At 42.6% G+C, this 16,075-nt stretch overlaps 1 protein-coding gene across 2 annotated transcripts in view; it reads left to right on the forward strand.

Moving 5' to 3' along the window:
• Window positions 1-206: 206 nt before the first annotated feature.
• The window catches only part of CWC22 (CWC22 spliceosome associated protein homolog), a 743,793-nt gene continuing 727,924 nt past the window's right edge, over window positions 207-16,075 (forward strand). For both annotated transcript variants that reach the window (XM_069616085.1, XM_069616086.1), the window contains exons 1-2: window positions 207-331; window positions 13,239-13,338. In XM_069616085.1, the coding sequence (XP_069472186.1) occupies window positions 13,324-13,338 (15 nt within the window). In that variant the 5' untranslated portion in view covers window positions 207-331; window positions 13,239-13,323. The remainder of the gene's footprint in view (window positions 332-13,238; window positions 13,339-16,075) is intronic.

Raw genomic sequence — 16,075 nt, forward strand, 5'->3', positions numbered from 1 at the left:
ACCAACGAGTCCAAACTTTCCAGATTTCCTGTAAACCAAATTCGATTAGTAACCGAGCAACGACGCCGCCAGGCTTAGCTCTCGACCACGATGCTGCACCAGCATTCCCGCTCGTATCACGCCAAAGACAACGAGTTGATGAAGTGGCACGTAACCTGAGGCACGTGACCTCCCAGGTACGTCCGAACGTAAAACCCATGTGACGATGAGGAGGCGGAGCGTTGGGAAGGTCCTTTTCTCGGATGGGAAGTAGACATGACCAACTAGAGACAGCACAGGGGAAAACAGAAACAGCACCCATGAGAACCAAGTACGATGCATGCGAATCCAGGTACTGCCAAGTGGTGGGGGCATGGACAGCACATTAAGAGGGACAATATACAGTGGCGTTTGGAGAGGGGCACACATTGAACTAGGGGGAGTGGAGGTAGGGGCACAAACAAATAAGGGTCAACATGCCAAATTGGTTTAAACGTATATTTTATCAAGCTGTTTGCATTTACTGAAAATTGTGAGCGTTCGGATTAGATAACATTGTAAAAAGGGCTTCCAAAAGGCATTTGGTTTTAAAAGTGTTTTGCTGTGTATTTTTCATTGAACACGTTTTGCCGGCATATGTTGCTGCAGTTTTAAATCAATAAATGAAAAAAATACACAACAATAAAAATTCACATCTGCAACTATCCATCAATGGCCCCTTCATGTTCCTTCAATATCGAACCCTCAACACCCTGAATTGCACACTAGTCAAACTTATATGTATTACAACCGCAGCATGACGGTTCAATGTTTTTCTTTAAACTGTCCACAGAGCGCTTTAAACAGATTACCCATAACAATGTTCAATCTAATCTTTTTCCGTTATTTCAAGTTTAACAATAATAATAATAAGTAATAAAAGTTAACAATAATAATACTGCGTTTTTATATTGGGCTTCATGGTGGAAACTTCCTTCAGCTGAGTGCTGTAATACGTGTTATTACTACCCACCTTAATGGTAATGTAAATTGGATTTGTACATTGCATCGAGGAAATATTTGGTGGCTTTGACGCCTGTGGTTCTGCCAAAATAACAGGTGGCTGGTTATAAAGGAAAGGCGTCTTCGAATAGTGTTAATCAGCTTGGCTAGAAGGGCTAGATTCTCAAATATCGGTATGGTTCTGTGGTTTGGGAATTGACACTTTGGTATGTGTTCTATCCAGAGATCCAGAGTTCTATCTATCCTGTGGTTTGGGGTGGTGCTAGCAGGCACACATCTTTGTGTTGTTGTCCGTGAGTGAAGTTTAAGGGCGCTAGTGGAGAAAAAGGTGAGTTGATTAGTTGGGAAGAGGGAGGTGGTTTCAGACTCCTGTTTTTGCAATTGTAAGGCTGAACTGAAACAGCAGAGTTCTAGGTTTGTTGTTAGCCATGGAGATGATGTGTTGTTACTGCTCTGGATTCCACTTTGAGTGGGGGTGGTGCCAATGCCTTGCATCTGCTGCGGAAAAACAGTTGGAGTGACTAACTCTACTGGTTTCTGATCTCCATCGTGTTCTTTTTTTAAAAGTTGCGAACATGCTTATTTCACTAGTCAGTGAGGCTGACCCAAATGGATCAGTTTCTATTTCATCCTGGTTTATGAGGCTGGTGCTCTGATCGGACTTTGTGTCCAGATTTGTGATGGCTATTATGTTGTTAAAATCTTAATGGGCCATCCATTGGGAGCTGCAGGATCAGCCTGGTTCTTCTGAGTGGTTCTGGCGAGTCTTAAAGTCTCAGCCTGAGTTAGCTAGAAGTTGAAAGTTCTGCTTGGTCTGGTCTTGTCATGCTAGTTTTGTTTGTAGCGGTCCAGTAAATAGCAAGCTATTGAGAGATTTTACGAAGACTAGGCGATCTTCCTATGTGCAGAGCCACCTGTGCATTGAGGTTCATCATTTGGTAGATAAGGAAGGTCTTCAGTGTACTCAGTTTATCAACTTTTGAAGGATGAAGGGCCAGGTCGACCATACTATAATTCAAATGGTTACAGGTTGCACTCAGATTTCAGAGGCAAGCACTTAATTAGTAGGAAATCGTGCAGCCAGACTTAATTGATTTTTAAAAAATATACCCAAACTACTCTTGCACTGCAATCCATATACTGGCACCCGATAGATGGTGAAGGGTCCGTTTTCAAACTTTGCGACAGGGCCCCCAATACCTATCGAAACTACAAAAGGCTCAGAATCTGAGGTCCAGCTTAAAAAGGAAAATCAAATCTGGCACTGACTTGGGAGTAGGTCAGATAGTTGCGTGGAGAAAAAAGCTTTGCACAACTTTGGAATTGCAGTAGAGGTGGGTGAGATAAATGGGGAGAGGGTGAGCAAAAGATAGAAAAAGAAAGTGAAGGTGTAGCTTGCACATTTTGTACCCATTGGTTACTGGAGATGCTTTCGTTTCTGCTGCCAATGCGCATACTCATGCTGCCTGTACTGCACTTCACTTCATTTTCATCTGTAACTTCGTTTTTAGTTTGGCCTATAAGCCGAAACTATTGCATTAGAGTACAGATAGGTGAAATGGCATATGAGGAGGGACAGGGCCTGCAGGTGTTGTTTGGTCATGTGCACACCCATTGACTGCCCATGGCCATACTAACCCTTATGGCCATTCCCACCCAGTTTTTGCCTCTCCCCGCCCAAAGCACCACCCTTTCAGAACTCTTTGAGATCCCTTCAATCAAGCCTTACCATTGAACTTTGCACTCAAAGTGCCTGCCAGTGTTTTTTCAAAACAGTCTTCTGAGAGTTAAATACCTAATTGGAGTTGCAAACCTGCTACTGGTGTAATGAAAATGTCTTACAAGGTCTGCCTTCTGCCACACAATTTGTAAGCACTCTGCTTGTCCTTCACTGAAGTCCTGTTAAAAACAAGCATTGGCAAAGCCAACAGTTTTGGCTTATGTTTAAGTATTAGCCATTTACCAGGCAATGCCATTAGATGCCCAGGTACTAATGCCTACACAAAAGCCCAAACTGTTGGCATTGCCAGTGCTTGTTTTCTGTGGTATGTGAGTGGGTACTTGCAGTAATCATGTGTTGCAGCTATGAACCTTGGTGTTTTTTTTTTTTGCTGGGTCCTCCCATACCCAGGCTACCTTTTAACGGTTTGTAGTTCTGTCCCCGCTGGGGTGAGAGGCATGAAAGTAGCATAAGAGGCATTGATTAGAGTGACTGGATAACTACTTGCGACTGAGGCACATTTCTCCCCCCCAGACCTTTTTAGTCTTGATCGATCCCAACAGTGTTGAGAAGTGTGGGCAACTTGTTGCCCGCCAGATGTTTTGACCTATGTGACTTGCTCGATCACACACCATTGACTATACTGGAGGCCAAAACTTCTGGAGGACGACAGGTTGCGTTGCCCATCACTGATCTGGAGGAATGGCTATGGGACAAAGGACTAACCTTATTTATACTATGTTTTAATTATATGCAGAAACAAAGCTCTTGAGATGAGCACTGTAATAGCGCAGGTGTTCAAGTCCTTGCTTTCAACACACTTCATTTAGTATTTTTGTACAGTAATGATAATTTTAGTTTGTTTAGAAGTAGCAGTACGCATTGTGATGCTAAGAACTGACTGGCTGGTTTAGTATCTCACACCTGACATGGGCTAGTTTGGGATTTCTTTAATTCTCGAACTGGATTATACATGTTTTATAGTTAGCAGCAGTTAGTCGTTGTTTATGCAGTAAAGTAGCTTGTTTTTATGCTTGATGTGCGTGCATACACACAAGAGACCGCATACCTTTTAATGAGACATTACTCATTGTTCAACCACCTAATCGTATGAACTCAGTAGGGCACAGTGTGCTTTTAACTTAAACAAGCATAATTCATAGCTCTGCTTCAAATAATGTTTTGAACAGTCTGTTTAAAAGCAGAGCTATTACCCATGTGTGCTTCTCCACGGAGCAAGGGGGACATTTCGTCCTTAGCTCTTTATGAACAGGGACAGGAACAAGAACCCCACTTTGCCCCCCATAGAGAGATGTAGTTTTCAGTTTGTGACTGTGCACATTCTCATTTAGGATGTACAGTCGTTGTTGCTGGAGATGAAACACTATTGGCTTTAAACTCATGTACATGAACTAGGCTGGTGGTGGGCAATACAGTGCTTTTGTGAAGAGTGGTGTGTCCTAAAGCAGAAAGCTACCAAGGTACATCTGCAGTCTGAGTGGCTGTTGCTGAGATTGTATATGCTTCAAGCTGCTTGTAAATCATATGACTTTTTGCAATTTTCTTCAAACATGTCTGTGCTGTAAAATGCACCATTCGCCAGAGGAGGGTGTGAGCTTGTCGCTTACTAATATTAAGGGTGGGAGCAAGGGGTTTTCTGAGCACATAATGAAAAGCAAACGTTGGCCCCCATGAACCCACCGGTAAGTTCCTAATTACTGCTGTTCGCACAATAGAATCATTTTAATTTTGATTGATATGCCATTAAATTAGAGGTATAGCCTGGGATAGCATACGCTAAAGAAGGGGCATGAGAAGGTCAAGGCTTCTGTGGGGATATTCCCACCAAAAACGAAACTCCGATTTAAACAAGCAGTTTAGACTTTATGTAGGCATTGGAAAGGCACTTGTCGGGCACTGCCGTAGTGGTATTGAAAGGCCATTGACGGTAGCAGGTGCAAGTGCAAAATGGTGCAAGTACCTAGGCATCTTAATAGCAGTGCCTGGCAAATGCCCATAACTTGCACCCAAGCTGTTTTAGATAGGCGTAGAGTGGTGGGTTTAGACTTTTCTTAGGACCTGGGTTTGTGTTGTCTGTCATCTTCGGGTGAATTCTTTTCTCCCTGCGCCCTTATGCCTGCAGGCCTTTTGCGGTTTGCACGTTTATAAATAATGTAAAGCCAAAACTGTTGGCTTTGCCAATGTATGTTTTTAAGAGGACTTCAATGAAGAACACGCATAGTGTGCATCAATCGAGTGGCTGAAGGCAGACCTGGTTAAGACATTTTTATTACACCAGTAGCATGTTTCCAGCTTCACTTAAGTAATTAACCTTCAGGAGACTGCTTTGAAAAAACTCTGGCAGGCACTTTGAGGGCAAAGTTTGATGGTAAGTCTTGATTAAAGCATGTTCAAATAGTTCTCATAAGGAGGTGATTTGGAAGGATATGTGCAGGAAATGGGTGAGAATGGTTATAGGGCCATGGGCAGTCAATGGGTGGGCAAATAAGCAAAGCACAATGTCCAGCTTTGGCCTCATATGCCATTTCTCCCTATCTGTACTCTAATGCAATAGTTTGGGTTTATAGGTGATGCCGTTACCTAATAGCCCAAAGTAAAAAAAAAATCCATTGCTGTCTGTAAGTTTAAAAAAAAAACGTGTTTCACAACAGAAATTAACTTGTTTTGTTTTGTGGCCTTGTCAAAGGAGGGGGGGGGGGGCAACCTAACCCAACACGGGTGTGCCAGCAGGCAGGCCCCATCCCCACCTCTCCTAGCAGTGATGGCGGCTTCCAGTACTCAGCAGAGAGCAACCGGAGGAGACGTGCTCGCTGGTGCTGGAGCAGCGGTTGGAGGGGAGCCGCGAGCGGCACAACACCGGCCTCCCAACCAGGAGTGTGTGGATTGCAGAAAAGCAATGGGGGCCGGAGCACCCGCAACACCAGACGTCAAAGAAATCAGGCTCTAGCTGACAGCGTTAGCTGGAGCTTGCACCGGGACGTGCCTCCACTAGCTCACTAGAAAAATCTTATTAGTGAATAAAGGACCCACAGAGGCCTTTACCCACTATACCACATGGGATGTAATTATTGTTTTAAAAGGCCGTTCAGGCCTTGAGCGGCACAACGGCCCTGGACCCTAGCAAGGTCCATGCTGGAAAGGGGCAGGGCTTACTAGCCCTTTAAGTACTCCCATGGCCTTTCCCTGGAGGGAGGGAGGGAGGGAGAGAGATGAATATTAGTTGGGTGAGGACAGGAGGCGGTGGAGGACCGCCGAGAGACCAGTGGAGGCGAGAGCCAAATTAATGCAGAGGCTATTTTAAGGAGGGGGGTTCTGTGGAGTGTTTATGTGAGTAATAGAGGTGGAGTAGTAGTATTGGTGGAGGTAGTAGTAGTCGGGAGTAAAGCTAAGTAGGTAGTGGGAGTAGAGAGTGAGGGAAATAAGTGGTAGTCGGTAGTATAATTGTGAACATGGCACAATAACCCTGAATGTCTTGGTGAAGTAAAAGCATTAAAGAGGTAGTGGTAGTAGTGGAATAGGAACAATAGTAGAGGGAGAGTGGGAAGAACGACAATAAGTGGGATCATAGGAGTAGCTATTGGGATAGAGTGAAACAGATTGTAACTAGAGGAATAGTAGGAAGAGGTGAAGTGACGTGAGAGGAAAGAGGGGAGACGATAATGGACATAGAGGGGTACTTGGATGTACGAGCGATAAAATAAGTAGGATTGAAGGGTGGAGGTGGAAAGGCAGAGTGAGAGATTGGAGGGAGAGTGACGTGGTGGGAGGAGAACAGCCTGAGCGATCAGTATCGCAAAGGATCAGGTACGTGAGCGTGTGAAAGGAGTGAGCATGACACTGGGTGAAAGAAGGCACCATTCATAACTTTCTCTGATTACTAAGCGGGCTAGGTTAGAAGGTTAGGGAAATCCTAGAACATCCCTAGGGAAACAGCTAGCCATCATCATTTGGGAAACATCTGGAGTTCCAATCAGAAAACATCACAGGTGGACCCGATCAACAGCTACTAATATCCCTATTAGGAATGCCTGGGATAGGGATAAGGCTGGGGAAGTTGAGAGGACCCAGTGGGCCCCAAAAAACCTTGAGAAAGGACGGCATTCTGACCCTTTTGTATTTTAATGAACACCCTAAATGGGTTTACGCCTGGAGTCAGCATGGTTCTTTGTGGCGGGCCACCCCATCTCAGTTGTTTCATGTTCAATTGTAAGCGCAGCATTTAGCAAACAGTGTGCCCAGCATGTGGTGAATCCGCTTCTAACAGCGATGGTATTAACGGACCCTCTGCACTGCCTCCGGGCCACCCCTTGCACCGGGGTCTGTATCTGTACCCATACAGTCCCCCACCCCCTTTCTTTTATTTCCGCACTTATCTGACATAACTTGTCGGCTGCCTTAAACACAGCACTTGCATCTTGCTGGCTTCACTACCACCGTTTATTGCCTTTATTATTTATTTTTATTTATGACTTCTTTTTTCTCCTCTGCTCCACACTTTCCACTTCTCCCCTTCCCATGCACTTTTCCCTTTTCCTTTTCCCATGCACTTGCACGTTCTCAATGTCACTGGGCCTAGAAAGATCGTTGTTTTGTTCTCCCCTGCCTTGTCATGCTCTGAAACACTTGTGTATGAGCGCAATATAAAAAAATGATCATATCATATATCATTTCCATGGCATCTTCTTCAGGCCATATCAAAGGATAGGTTAAGCAAGCAAAACAGGCTGTACAACGTGCTTGCCAGCTGGTCTCAGAATCACCTGTAAGTCTGATGAAAAGTGACCTTTGCCTGATAAGTGGCTGAATACCAGTTAAGGGATGTGGGCGGGGCCGTTTCCCCCTTTTCCCCACCCATAGGGGCATCTGTGATAAGGTAGAGGTGACAATGGGCATACCGTAGTCAACAAAGGGGGGGGGGGGCAGAGGTATCAGATTGGGAACCAGAAGCAGCCCAGTGGAATGGGAAGCAGAGAGAACAACACATACGAAATTGAAGACAGCAAAAGCGAAAGCTGAGACGAAACAAGAGCATATCGGAGACAACCCAGTAAGTCCTTGATACAGCACAGGGGAAACCAGTGGGCATCTAAGAGTTTTCAGGGAAAACCAGCGGCAGCAGCACAGATGATAGCAATAATAATGGTGCGAAAGATAACTGCTATTACCACTGGACGTTCATGAAATATCGCGCCTCAACAGGGATACTACATAAAATTGTCGCTGGGTTAGGAACTAGAGGAAACTCGGCCTCTACAATCTGGTTAATTGGGCGCATGTCCCGAATAAAACATGACAGCCCCCCCCTTACCCCCTTCGATTTCCTGATCGGATACACTGCGGTATTGCATGGTGACTCTAATGTCACTAAAATGCCTTGATCCATCATAGTGGATATAGTCTTAAAAATACCCTAGTCTGCCTCTCGAGACATGGGATACTGTCGTGCTCGAGGTAAAATTGCTCCTGACTTCAATTTAACCTTAACTTTTTCAACCCCCTCTAATAGGCCTACGTCCTAAGGGCCTGTAGTCCATAATGAAACTGGCACTTTCGCCATGTCTTCATCAAAAAATGCAGGACACTGTCGCACTTTCATGATTCTCTGTGGAACCTCGCGTCTTTCTGTCCTAACCAAATATTTATTTGTTTTTGTTTATGAAAAGACATTTATTATAAACCTGTAACCATCTTCTTAAGTCACAGCGCCTAGTTGCCTTTGAGCTTTGCATGCTCTACAAATGTACAAATGAACAAAGAGCACTGCAGGGTAAACCAAGGGCAGCATGACCAAAGTGCTCCATGTCTTGGGACACCAGTTTTGCATCTGTAATCCGCCATTTAGCAATGTGAGGTATACTGTTGGTTGATACCAATAAAACAAATTGGGCTTTAACACAAAATATCAATAATTTGCAGAAATAAAGCAGAGGACTCGATAAGTGATGTCTCAATGACATTCTCTATGAATCCCTGTGAATGTTTCTACAATATTTCTGAGTGGCAATGGTGTCAACTTCTCTGAAGATTTTTAGCCCCTCGAAGCCCAGATGGCAACCTAGCAGCCATGGAGTAAAGTGACCTGTTTGCTTACAAGCATGTGCGCTAATTTCAAAAGACTATCTGCCTCATTATGAGTTTGGTGGTATCTCGCCGGTAATACCACAGAGAGATCACCAAATGGTATTACTGTTACCACCACTTGGTCCAGCCCTATTTCCACCAGATTACAAGTGGTGGTAGGCAGTGTTAGTGCCCATTAATTGGAGTCCATAGGGCTCCATGTGGATTTTGGCATTGTTACCACCGGTGGTAAAACTGCCGATTTGGCCGTTTTTGAGCAGTAAAGTGGAGGAATTACCTCCAGCATTATTCTGGAGGTGTTTCTTCTGCCTTACCTCCAAACCTGTAGTTCGGCAGTCTGGTGGTACCACTGCATTACCACCACTTTTTTTTATATCACACCACTAAACTCATAATGAGCCCCATGTGTTGCTTTCAAAAAGAGAGAGAGAGAGAACAAACAAACACATGCAGTCGAAGTAGAGAGAGAGATCGAAGAAGAGAGAACACCCGAAATAAGCTTGAACAAGAGACATGAAGGGCCTGGTTCAATGGAAAGCACAAGTACGTCTCACAGGCTGTTGGGGTGTTGGCCGTGGAGAAAGCAGAAATGAAGAAGGGGAATAGGCGTTCCACATGGAGGCAGGCCGCCTGAAAGCTGGTTGCAGGTGGTTGAGAGGCAAGCCAAACCAGAGAGAGTGGTAGAACACACCAGTTGACCAGAAGTACATTGCCTTTAAGACGCAGGGAAAGTGTCATAGTCGGCCAATAGTTGGCCATACAGAAGGACATAGATTTAGTTGTGGGGGCGTGACCTTTAATGGGTCGACTGGGCGGTCCAACAATGGCATTGAAACTGCTGACCTTATCTGTTCGCACAGCTACCTACACAAATCTGAACAGTCCAGAGTGGTGGTGGCTAGATATTGTCTACAGGGAAGGAAGGTCGAGTCCCTGATCTGCTTCCCGACCGCTACAGTACAGGGCCCAAGAAGCAAATCCGAATGAGAATGGGAGAAGGTAGTTGGCAGTCATCCGAAATACTACTGATCCAGTGAAGCATCCCAACCCTAATACAGGTAATGGGAGTTAACAAAAGTCTCTGAGGGAGCGCACAAGCTGTTTAAGAAACTCTTTAGACATTCCATGAAACTTTAGTCAACAAGGGAGAACAGTGAATAGTATGAACTGAAAACACCTACATCAGCAATTGAGAAGATACTTTGTCTGTGAACCTGAGACCCCACCTCCCTTAAACACCATAGAAGGTGGGTGGTTATCTTATTGACCCTGGAAGGTACAACAGAGGGGCCTAAAAGGGTGGGAGGCCTGTGGATAGTTTATGCTCTTCTTCTCTAGCTGAACATCAAGTAGCTGGTAAAACCCTGCCAAAGGAGAGAATCGCGGTACTCGCCCCAGAATCATCTGGGGCTGGTCCATCAATCCAAACCTTGATCATCTTCTGTCAACACCACTGTTACCCACTGCTGATTGGTCAACACTAGGTTGTCATTTTCGTCACGCTTAAAAATAAAAAAAAATAAAAACGTAAAAATGGAAAACCCTCTGAAAAAATGCAAAAAAACGGAGAAAGACATAAACCAATTTGTAATACAGTTCCCAGTCTAGTTGCACTGGGGTGTGTTGCTAGACAGTCGGAAGTGACTCCAGGGGAACAGCTTCATCGTCCCAGTGGGGTAGATCGAGAATTGTGTAAAAACCGAGAGATTGTGCAGTAAGGGAGCAACAAATCTTATTAAGAACTGTGAGGTGTTTCCGGTAAAAAGCTCACCTAGGCAAGAACAGTTGTTGGATTGGGATTGTAAGTGGGAAAATGTGAGTGTTAAATATTTAGGTATCCATATTATCCGGGATGTTGGGAAATTAGTTGATTATAAGTAGATAAAATTATGGAGGTCCTTCGGAGGGATATTAGGAGGTGGGAACGTTTCATGTTGACCATTTAGGCTAAGATTAACGCAATAAAAAATATTTTATTGCCAAAAGTCTTGTATGTTCTTCAGTCTTTGCCCTTACTTTTCACGAAGAAAGTGTTGCAGCGGCTAGATAGGTTATTTCAAGATTTGCTCTGGGGAGTGGGGAAGAAGGCTAAAATTCCTCGTTATATTATGACTCGCAGTGTCAAGGATGGAGGTTTTGGCTATCCAGTCCTTAAAAACTATGCTAATGAGTTCCTCTTAAAGAAGGTGTCTAGCTATTCTGTTAGTGATCTGCACCGGCAGCCTTGGTGGGTGCAGATTGAGGTGCGAAACATCTTCCCATTTGACAGTAAGTGTTTATATTTGTTTGGAAAGTTGCCGGGGAAAGTGCGTCTGTTGAAGACTGTTTTGGCGACAAAAGTGGCATTGACGTCTCTAATTGTGGGAAATGAGCAAGGGCTATTCATTTACAAAGAGGCCTCCCTTTGGCACAACCCTGGTCTGCAGATAAATAATAGGCCATTGAATTGGAGAAGCTGGATTAGCAGAGGTATCCTGAAAATTGGGGATATTTGGGGTGATGATGGAATGGTCCCTTTTGATGGGCTTGTAGAGAAATTTGGATTGCACGTTAGAGAGTTGAGGAGATATGATGATTTGACGAGACTGATGTCTGAAAGGATTCGGATGCTGGATCCTCTGCTATTGCGGGAGCCATGCGCTCTTAATCTACCTACCTGTGGATCTAGAAAAGTGTCATATTATTTATGTGCTATGCAGTTGGACGTGCAGTGGACCGATTCGTGGGACAAGCTGAGATTGTCATGGACGGAGGAGTTGGGTAGAGAATTGACATTGCTTGAATGGGATAAGGTTTGGAGAGTTACGGTACGGGAAAAAACAGACTTGCAATTGCGTTACATACATCAGACGATTTTAGGTAAAATCTATTGGACCCTTGCTCGCATGTGTGATTTGGGTCTGGTTGATTGTGATAAATGTTGGGGTTGTGGGAAAGTGAGAGGTACGCTGATTCATATGTTGTGGAGCTGTGAGAGGGTGAGGACATATTGGAGTGATGTGGTTGATAGGATCGACCAGGTTTGGAATATTGCATTCCCTAGGAATCCATTGGCAATTGTTTTACAATTACCGACTAGCAGTCACAGAATTTATTGGGTAACATCGTGTTGGATAACTAAAGTTTTATTGGTAGCTACGAAACAGATTTTGATGGGTACAGAGGGGTTTCTTCCCCTGGCATTCATTGATGGTCTGGAAAACGAAGAAGAAGCCAATGGTGGAGGATTGGATTTTTGACGTGCAAATTCTCTCTAATTATGAGAAGACTATGTTTTGTAAGTTGCACAAGGAAGGATGCTATGATGAACAATGGGGGAATTTCACTGATCTTTATGGGTGAAATGTGTTTCATTTGAGAATTTCGGATTGTTTCTAGTTTACCATATATATTGTGGGTTGTGGGTGTTTGTGTTTTGTTTTATGTTGTTTTTGGTTCTGTATGTGTGGTCGATTGTACTTCTTGTTAGGATGTTTTATGATTTGTGATTCCTTTTTTCTTGGTATCTCTTACATGATGTTCTATGTAAATTTCACTATTAACCTAGCCATTGTTATTTTGTAGTTACTTTGTTTTACTGTAATTGGAAATGAAAATAAAGTGGAAAAAAAAGAACTGTGAAAGCCATTAGGGAACCAGCTAGGAGAACGTTGTCATTCTCCTAGCCCTCGAGAACTTTATGTGATTGTCTACCTTCTGTTGGGTTACGGAGAACGTTTGTGAAACTTTTGTTTTGAACAACATGAGAGACGTTTGGGAGCTTCACATCTAGGAGAAGGGAGCCATTCTCCGGGATGGTACTTTTTTTGTTTTGACTCACACAGACTTCCCGACGAGCACCAGAGTTTAGGTAGGGAAACCCCATTGGAGTTAGGGATAGATGGGTTTGCTTTTCATTTAATACAAGTCTATGGCAACCACTATTGCACCACTTGGCCAGTCTCTTCCTTGTCACCACATATTTTATTTGGCTTTTAATACTACCTATTTCACCACGTAGTTGTCTTAAAGGGCCCAGCCTTGTCTGTGTAGCAGCAAATTGTGGCATCCAGACCGTGGTCTATTGGGAAAAAAACAGGGGCAAAGGAGATAGGGGAAGAGTGGGAAAGGTCAGGGATGCAGACTACAATGACAACATGTAGGGAAATGAAAACCTAACAGTGAATGCTAGTGCTCACTGGAATGAGTTGTCCGTGTGTTGACCATTAGCAAATGTAATCGGAATAAGGAATGAGAACTTCCCTTAAAGGCTGGCAGAACTTTCATGGATACGATCACTAGTGTGCTGATGGTATTACATTAATTTGTGTTGTTTTTGTAAGACATGGGCAAAGAGATATTGCATAATTCCTAGCAGGTATAATGGGCTACTAAATCTAGTTACGATGTGCTTTCAGTTGGTAATTATCTAAATTGTGTTCTCCGTCAACGTTAGGTGCATAGGCGAATGAAAGGCATCACCAGGACAGCTGTGAACATTTGTGAAGCTAGTGGCCCTTCTGGGCTCCAGCAAAAGCAGCATGGCACATAAGAGGGTGAGTACATGCTCTCTGCTTGAAAACGCTCTCCAAATACAGGCTTGGAAAACACTAAATGAAATAAAAAATGGGTTTTATCTTACATTGCATGGCTGTTTTTGCATATATCTTTGATGGGTACAGAGAGTTTTCTTCCCCTGGCATTCATTCTATATGGACTAAATTACCGCCTACAGCAGGTTATAAGGATATTGCCAGTCAATGAGGAGTTCTTTGACCTAATGGCTGAGTTTCTTTATAAGGTCACAGAACTCCGAGGTGACTTGCAATAACATTTTTACAGACAGTAGGGGTTATTTTATCACTTATAATAAATGGAGACATGCTGTCACCCTTTTTAATACCTGCCCTCTTGCTTAATATAATGTAAGAGATCTTCCATTTACTGATCCATATAATTGATGTCGAATCTGTTTGGATTTAAAATAGCTATTCTGCAGTTTTGAATATGTTGCAAAAAAATAGTTCAAACATTTTAATAAAATTCATTGAAAACACGTTTTAATGTTGTACTTTAAGATACGTAATAACATGCAGCTTCTTTCTCACATGTGTAAAACTTCAGCAATGCACACATTAAACATTATACCATAAACTGATCCTTAGCAATTAATCGCTATAAGGTGTCACAGACAACTATTTAACAAGCAAGGTATATTATGTTACATAAAATACAGGAGGGTGGATTCAGCTGCCCGGATCTTAAGTATCTTAGGGTCTTTATTCTAAAAAAGGCTGCTTATTATATGGTATCCGCAGATAATTATGAACCAACCTGGCTCACAATTGAAAGGGAGGTATTTCGTCCACTAGAACTAGGTAATATTTACTCGATGGAGAGAATTCCGTTGAAACTTACTAGATTGCTAACTATAGAGGCGACACGTGCAATTCTAATTTCTTGGTTGACTAATAATGACCAGAATATTTATTTACATTACAGGGCCTCAATTTGGGGAAATCCTGGTCTTCAATTGGCAAATAAAACTCTACATTGGCATAGGTGGATCCTTAAAGGTATTTTAAGGATAGAGGACATTGTAAAAGACGGGTGGGTAGTTTCCTTTTTGGAATTAAAGCGGAAGTTTGGTTTGGAAAAGAGGGAGCTAATTAAGTATAAAGAGTTTAGGATGCTTCTGCATCTAAGGCTGAGAATGTTGTCGGGTTCACTGGAAACAGAACCAGCACTATGTAAGGTGCTCAAATCATCCCTGCGTGCAGTATCAACTTAGAACAATTTAATGCCTCCAGATGTTACTACTATTAGGTTGTGTAACAGATTGAAGGATAAGTGGGAAAATTAGTTACAATGCATAATTTCAGAGGATGAATGGGGGAAAATACTACAAGTGGGTTATAGGCGCAAATTAGATTTAAACGTACGACTCCAACATCAAAACATTCTGGGTGGTTTGTATTGGACACCTGTGCGTATGCATAGATTTGGTCTTTTAGACAATGAGGTATGTTGGGGGTGCGGGAAGGAGAGAGGGACTATAATTCACATGTTGTGGAAATCTTTCAGAGAGCACCCGTGTCTACAATCCTTCTGTCTGAAAGAGGAAGATGTGTGACTGCTAAAAGATATAGATGTTGGATTAATAAAGCCTTCATAGTGGCAGTGAAACAAAAAGATTGTGGAAAACTAGAAAAAGCCACAAGTGGAGGATTGGGTTAATGATATGCTGTTGTCAGATTTTTAATAGTATATGTATTACAGGAGAAATCAGGAGGAAGTTTATTTAGATCTCTGGACATCCTTTAATGATTTATATAGTTCATAGAAATGGGTTCAGTGAATGAAATCTTGATTAAAATTGATATTTGCATGTTAATGAGGGTTGGGATAGATATAAGATATGTTGTTCGTGTGTGTTTTATGTTTTGTGTGGATACCTGTATTTGTCTTGTGTGTATCTTTCTTTTTTTTCTTTCCACCTTTGCTTTTTTTGTTTTTTCTACTACCTATTATCTCCCTCTTCTTTTCCTTGGTCTTCTTTCATATACAAATGTATTGGTTATGTACAGAGGGTTGACAGTAGTAGGGGGTTGATACTTTTTTAACGTACTTGTTAGACATTTATAATCCTTTATGAATTGCTTTAAATTAAATTCCTAATGAATTTGTAAATAATTAATATTGATGTTGGGCCTTTGAGAATTGTTACCTATTGCTGATTTTGTTACATATTTTATTGAAAAATATAAATCAAGTTTTAAAAAAACCAAGCAAGGTATTTGAAAAGCTTGTCATGCCTTTAATTAACTGCTGCAGTGACAGCTGTAAGTATCACCTTTGCTTGCTACAGCAGCAGGCATTGTGACACCACAACTTAAGTGTAATTGATTGCGTAGCAGTTGTGATGTCATTTTCTTATCATGGGTCAGTTGTGAGGTCACAAGTAGCTTATAATAAGAACATGATTTCCAGGCTTTTGTACAGTTATTACTGGCTGCCATGTATTCTATTCTGGTACATGTCAATTGAAAATATTATGCACTGTTTTTTTGTTGATATAACACAAACTAATTGTCAGACGTTCTGGATGGTTCCCAAATCAGTGCACATTGTCCTTCTAAAGTTTTGTTCACCCTTTTGCCAAATCTGCCATCAGTACTTGCATCATGTAATAAATGCCCATAAATGCTCCCAAACCTCTAGGAATGTTCTGTACAAAATGTGCAACCTGGTATTCCATATGCAGGAAGAACGTAAATTGAGCAGTGTTCAGGG

The sequence above is a fragment of the Ambystoma mexicanum genome, chromosome 9, assembly GCF_040938575.1.
Source record: "Ambystoma mexicanum isolate Mex_15411 chromosome 9, UKY_AmexF1_1, whole genome shotgun sequence".
Lineage (NCBI taxonomy): Eukaryota > Metazoa > Chordata > Amphibia > Caudata > Ambystomatidae > Ambystoma > Ambystoma mexicanum.